The sequence below is a fragment of the Merops nubicus genome, unplaced genomic scaffold (assembly GCF_000691845.1).
Source record: "Merops nubicus isolate BGI_N331 unplaced genomic scaffold, ASM69184v1 scaffold13334, whole genome shotgun sequence".
NCBI lineage: Eukaryota > Metazoa > Chordata > Aves > Coraciiformes > Meropidae > Merops > Merops nubicus.
The window spans coordinates 5,998-12,439 of record NW_008603648.1 but is presented as its reverse complement, the minus strand read 5'-3'; the positions used below and the strand labels follow the sequence as shown (position 1 = coordinate 12,439).

At 54.6% G+C, this 6,442-nt stretch overlaps 1 protein-coding gene across 1 annotated transcript in view; it reads right to left on the bottom strand.

Moving 5' to 3' along the window:
- Window positions 1-5: 5 nt before the first annotated feature.
- LOC103771447 (H(+)/Cl(-) exchange transporter 5) overlaps window positions 6-6,442 on the bottom strand; it is a gene marked incomplete at its 3' end in the record, with an annotated part of 9,559 nt that continues 3,122 nt past the window's right edge. Inside the window, exons 3-8 of the mRNA XM_008938745.1 lie at window positions 5,064-5,248; window positions 4,339-4,461; window positions 3,689-3,895; window positions 2,479-2,559; window positions 1,122-1,664; window positions 6-164 (exon numbers count right to left, since the gene is read on the bottom strand). Of these exons, the coding sequence (XP_008936993.1) occupies window positions 6-164; window positions 1,122-1,664; window positions 2,479-2,559; window positions 3,689-3,895; window positions 4,339-4,461; window positions 5,064-5,248 (1,298 nt within the window). The remainder of the gene's footprint in view (window positions 165-1,121; window positions 1,665-2,478; window positions 2,560-3,688; window positions 3,896-4,338; window positions 4,462-5,063; window positions 5,249-6,442) is intronic.

The window sequence follows — 6,442 nt, the reverse complement described above, 5'->3', positions numbered from 1 at the left end:
ATGGCGTAGAGGCCGGGGGTGATGCAGTCTGCCCCGGGGCTGCACCAGCCACTGAAGATGCCCCACTCGTGGTGGTAGAATGCCAGCTGCTCCACGGCCACGCCCAGCAGGCGCCCGGCAATGGCCCCCACGGCCATGCTGGGGATGAAGAGCCCCGAGGGGACCTGGGGAGACACCAACGCCCCGTCCCTCAGACACCCCCAGGGTGGAGCAGAGGGTGGAGGCGGGACCCAGCGCTGGCACGGGTGCCTTGCTCTGCCAGCTCTGCCCCTGCTGCTGGCCCAGGACTCCCAAAGCTTTTGAGGTGGGAGCATCCCCCCCACTTCCTTCAGGCATCTGTCACAGAGCTTCCTGACAGGCCTTGATGTACGTCCAGTGATCACAGAACCACTGAATGCCTTGGGTGGAAAGGGACCTTTCCAGTTCACCTCATCCAGCTCCCCTGCAGTGAGCACGACAGCCTCTGAATGTCAGTGACCACAGCAACCTCTGTGGTGGGGTCACCTTTCTGGAAGGACCCCTGGAGCACCTGAGGCAGGGGGGGGTGGTCAGCTCTTTTTTTTCCCACTGCAGGAAAGCTCAGACCTGGTTGCTCTATCCACAGCCTGGGAAGCTGCCACCAAACCAGTGCATAGAATCACTTGGGTTGGAAGAGACCTTTAAGATCATCAAGTCCAAACAGTGACTCAGCACTGCCAGGTCCCCACTAACCCATGTCCCTCACACCACATCTCCAGAGCTTTGAGGCTCCCCCAAGGCTGGGGACTCCACCACTGCCCTGGGCAGAACCACCCGACCAAGGCACAGCTATAAATAAGCATTTACAAATGAAGACATCGATTGCTTTGCCATTAGCTCTTGCCTATCTATCAAAAAGGCTTAAGGTGGGACAATTTAGAAGCACTCTGTGCCTGGAGAAGGAGCCATGAAGCCCCGTGGACACCAGCCTCAGTGGCTGCAGCAGGCTCAGAGGTTCCTCCTGCCCTCAGGCCTGAGCTGCAGAACAAATACTCGGCGTCTATCGCCTCGGCCCCTTCTTAAGAGGAAAACATGTTGACTGAGCAACTCAAACTCTGCGACCCGCAGAGAAGACCGTGAGCTCCTTTGTGGGCAACTCTCACCTTCATGCCAAAGGTGAAGATGGTGATGAAGACTTTCATGACCAGGGCCAAAGCCAGCTGCCACATGGCGACGTAGACGCCGGGGCCGGCGGCGCGGTCCGGCAGGTCGTCCCCTTTGGTGCTGTTGAAATCGTTGACGTACTCGCAGAGCTTGGAGGAGTCCAGGACCCCGCAGTCGTTGAAGAGCTCGGAGATGAGCTCGCTGGTGCTCATCCTGGTGTACTCGTTGGGGAAGGCCAGGAGGGCCGTGAGGGCCGTCACCACCAGCACCTCCAGCACCGGGTACTTGCCCAGCCTGGTCGTCTTGCGCCGCCGGCACCACGCGATGTTGCTGCGGATGAAGAAAGCTCCCCAAAGGCCACCAAATATCCCCAAGAGGATGAAGGGCACGAGCTCCAGAAGGTGCCAGGGCATGTGGAACTCCACGTAGAAGAGAACCAGGCGGCTGTTCCCGAAGGGGTTGATGGAGCGCAGGGTAAACGCCGCAACCAGAGCGGCGAAGAAGGAGCGCCACAGGGTCTTCAGAGGGAAGTAGTAGCTGACCTGGGAAGGGGAAGAGAAGCTGGCTGGGTCCCCTTGGCACTGCCCAGGGCACTGACCACTGCCCAAACCCCCTGTGTGAGCGGGTGCCAGGAGCAGGGTCGTGTGCCAGCTCCCCAAAGTGGAGGCCCCTCACTCGGGTGGCAAAAGCTGTCGCCAGTCAGGCAGGAGAAGTACCAGCCCTGCGTGCTCTGCCAAGCCCAGAAGTGCCAAATGACAGCACATGCCACAGCTGCCACCACGACTGCTGCTCAGCTGAGCAAAGCCACCCAACCCATCCAACCCCATCCCACCCCATACAACCCCCTCCCATCCCATATCCCACCCCCGGAGCGAAGCCCTGAAGTGATCAGAGGTGATCTGTTCCCTGTCTGGATCAAGAGAACAAGGTCTGGCAGCTCCTTAGGAAGAAAAGGGGCTTGATAAATAGAGATTAGAAGTCCCCTGGGGAGGAACAGGGCTGGGTAAGGCAGGGTTAAAGTTTCTCCCTGGCTGGCAGGAGAGAGCAGAGCTGTGCAAAGGTGTGGCTGTGAGCAGTGATGCCAGGCACGGGCAGGCTGAGGGAGACTGGCAGCTTTCCTGCAAAGCTACAGATAAACACCATCCAAAAAGAACTTCTCCAGCAGTGGTAAGAATTACCTGGAACCCCAATAAGCTTTTAGGTTGCTCGGCCTTGCAAACACAGCACCGACCAGAATTCAACAGGGTCTCCTTTCCACACCCAAGCAGTTAGGAGGGGGCTGCATTTTTAAACCAGCAGGGTCAGTCCTTGCAAGAGAACAGCTGGCCAAGAGTGAAGAGAAAATGCTGCTGTTACCTCCTCCAGGCTGAAGAGCACTCCTCCGATGGGCGCCCCGAAGGCCACAGACACCCCAGCAGCTGCTGCTGCCGAGAGAACCTGGGGGGAACCAGACAGAGAGCCCACATCAACCCCCCCTTCACTGGCTTCTGCCACTCCTGTGCCCAGGGAGCGTGGTCAGGCAGGGCTGGGAGGGTTTAAATGGGGGTGAGGCAGCTCCCTGGGCAGAGGGGCTATTGAGCAGCTGCCCAAGCATCACTGGTGGTGTTTCAGAGTCAGCCCAAGTGGCATCGCTGCCAATTGCCCTTTCCTGTTCCAGCTCTTTCACACTACACCTTCCTAAAGCTTTGGTAAACCTGCAGAGCAGTAACTTCCCCTCCCAGAACACACAGACCTCTCCCACGTTTGCCTGCCTCTCCTTCACACCATTTCCCAGCAGAAGGTAGCACAGTGGGGCCACCCAAAAACCCCAGCAGCTCCCTGCCTGGATTCTGTGGGGTTTGGTTTAGCAGAAGGTAAACTGGCCAATGTGATGCTACACACTTCACATCAACCTCTCTCCAGGGACCTCTCGAGAAAAGCCTCACAACACTGAGGAAACAACTTCAGGTTGGATCTTAGCTGGGAATGGTGTAAGAACCAAGCTTTGTCTCCAAAAGCAAAGCTCTCCAGTCAACTCCTACAGCCAAGTCCAGGTCCCTCAAACAGTCTCAATAGTTCAGGAGTTGCCTGGCAAACACAAACCAGTGCTGCACAACTGAGTCCACAGCAAGTTAGTGCCAGGGAACACTCCTCAGAAGTCAGATGACAAGGAAAGGGCCTCAAGTTGCCCCAGGGGAGGTCGAGGTTGGACCTGAGGAACAATTTCTTGCCCCTGAGGGTTGCCCAGGGCAGTGGTGGAGTCCCCAGCCCTGGAGGGGTTCCCAAGCTGTGGAGATGTGGGGTGAGGGACACGGGGCAGTGGGGACCTGGCAGTGCTGGGGAACAGTTGGACTCCATGACCTTAAAGATCTCTCCCAACCAAACCAATTCTCTGACGCTACGATGCTCTGCCCTGGGGAGATGCTGCAGTGTCACCTCCTAACCAGCACAGGTTTTGCTCCAGTGAGGTGCTGCACTGAGGCACAACAAGAAGGCACCAAACCAGCCAGGAAGCAAACCCCAGCCAGGGTGTGGAGCCAGCCCCACTAGCCCCCCCTGCACCCCCGCCCCCCCACTCTCCCCGTACCTCCCTGCGCTTCGCTTCGTTCTTGCGGTACTTGGTGAAGAGGTGGCACAGGATGTTCCCACAGCAGCAGGCCACGTGCACCAGGGGCCCCTCCTTGCCCAGGCTCAGCCCAGAGGACACTGCCAGCACCAGGGTGATGGTTTTGATGATCAGCGTCCACTTGCCCAGGTAGCCTCTAATGATGAAACCACTTAAGATAGTTTTGATCTGGAAGTCAAGCACACAAAGCTCTACAGGCTTTCAGTCAAGCCCTGGGCAGAGCTCCTGTTTTACTCAACCTTCCCCAGCAGCTTTCAGAGCCCCCACACCAGCTGTCAGAAGTCACGTAAAGTCAGTCAAACTACATCTCTGTGCAAAGGCAAAGGAGCCATTTGAGTCCTTCACTGTCCCTGAATGAGCTGAGGCCAGCTTTTGTAGCCTGTCTGACACACAGAGTGCTTCTGGTCATACAGTAAATGCCAAAACATTCCAGTTTTTCAAGGGACTGCACAGAGACTTAAGTACTAGATACGTTTCAGGAACAATTTGGAAGAAAAACATACATTAACCCACCATCTACAGCACAAGAAGTTCCTTTCCCATGGCAGGAATGGAGGGTGGACCCCTACCCTACCTTAAAAAAACCCCAGCCCCCTTCCATTCGTACTCACCTCTGGGATCCCAGAGCCACAGGCATAAGGAGCAAACCCCTTCACAAGTAACACAGCCAGAAGGGAGAACAACAAGGCCCAGACAACGTACATGAAGTAGTTGAGAATATATGCAAAAGCCCCCTGAAAGGCAGAGAAAGTTACCCAAATTAGCTCCTTTCATCTGGGACCACACCAAACCTGTGCAGCGAGGCAGCACACGGGAACAGCAGGGAACCTCACCCGTGGCTGTCAGCCAAAAATGAAGAGAACAACAGTCTGAGGTTTCAAGGACAAGTTACACATGCTGGGCTGTGGGATATGAACCAATAGCACCTCTGAAGACCACTATATGAAATAACAAACAAGGTACACCAGTAGCTTGCTACTGGGATGAGTGTTGTCCCAGCCAAGCGAGCTGCAACTCTGGGCAGAGCTGCCAGAAACAAGTCTGGCACTCCTCTAGGACATCCATGGGCAAGATGTTCTCCAGGCAGCAACCTCAGACACACGACCAAAACACTGCACTCATCCAGGGGCCAGGGGTTGGCTTCCCCTCATCCCCTCTGAGGACAAGGCATACATCCCTCTTTGGAGTTTATTTACACCCTCAGAAGACCCCAGCAGTGAACGTTAAACAACTGGGAGCTTGTGCTTCTGGCAGATACATCCAGCAGGCTCATGAGGCAGGAGCCAGGCTGGGGAAATGGGACATTCAGCAGCAAAACCAGTGGTAGGCACATCACCTCTCCATGGCCAAGGATCAGCTGGGACCAGCTCATCCACTCGGGGCACTTGTCTCTGTCCGTGAAGGTCGTGTTGGATTTCCAGCAGCAGTGCTCGTGGTTAAACCAGAAGCCTGCCAAACACACTCCTTCTTTCAAGTCTGTCATCCAGTGGGCAGAAATGTCGATCAGACCCGCTAAGGAACCTGGGTTAGAGGGGAAGAGAGAAAAAAAATCATAATTGCCTTATGCAGACTCAAATTCCTGAAGGTTACAGTCTGCTCTGCTAATTCTTCACTCCCCTACCCCAAACAGAGCAATACTGGTAGTACTGCCCACAACTGACTTATTCTACAGAGAGCTAAGTGGGAAGATTTGCCCAAGTATAATACTTAATTCCTTTTAATACTTATAAAACATTTATTGACAAGAGTAGGTCAGTGTCACTGTCAGTTCTGTCCCCAAACCAGGACAGTCAGGAAATAGTATTGCAAAGGTTGCCCATCACAAACAGCATTCACACCCACCAGAAATGAATTCCTCTCAATTATGTGGAAAGAAGATTTATTAAATAAAACCCAGGAAGTGATCTGAGAGGCAGGGAGGGACACACAGCATTGCTGGAGGACACACAAACTGTCCCCAAGCTCCAGTGCAAGAGCCAGAATCTGGGAGCTATGACAGGAAGACTGTGGCAGGAGTAACTCTGAATTTGGAGAAAATATCTCCAAATCCAATTTAAGAAAAAAAAAAAGAGGGAAAATTCCAGCCATGCCAAGTGAAACAAGGTGAGCAGAGTCGGCACAGAAACAATCCAGATTTCAGAAGAGGAATCTTCAGGCAGCTTAAGCTAACTGCTGAGTCAGCTCTGTTCTCCACGAAAACACAGCGGCCAGGAGCAGAGACCTCTGGCCTGTGTGAGCAAGGGCAAGCTCCAGAGGCAGCAATAAACATTTAGCAGATCTCCCAGTTAATGGCAAACCGGCTGGCAGCTCTCCTGTGTAAACATTGCCAGCAGCTCTGATTTGGGCCTGGGGAGGAGCTGCCTGGCTGCCGGGAAGCTCTGCACCCAGCCGAGCAACTTCTGCTCCACCGGGACCAAAGTCTGCTCCTCAAGTCATTCAGAAGGTCTCAGGCAGCCAAGCTCTGAAATCAGCTGACTTCCAAGAACTACCTCACTTTTTCTAGCTAAGGAGAGTAGGAAAAAGCAGAAAATCTGGCTGGCAGTCCATGCCATTCACCTCTCCAGTGCCAACAGAGAGCACACAGCAAAGGCAGCCAACGTTACCCCTCCTCTGACCCAGCTCTGCGACCAGCTCTGCTGGGATTCACCTTCTGTGTCATTATCCCAGAGCTCTGAGCCAGCAGCAGACCCAGAGCAGTGCCCAGCACAGCCACAG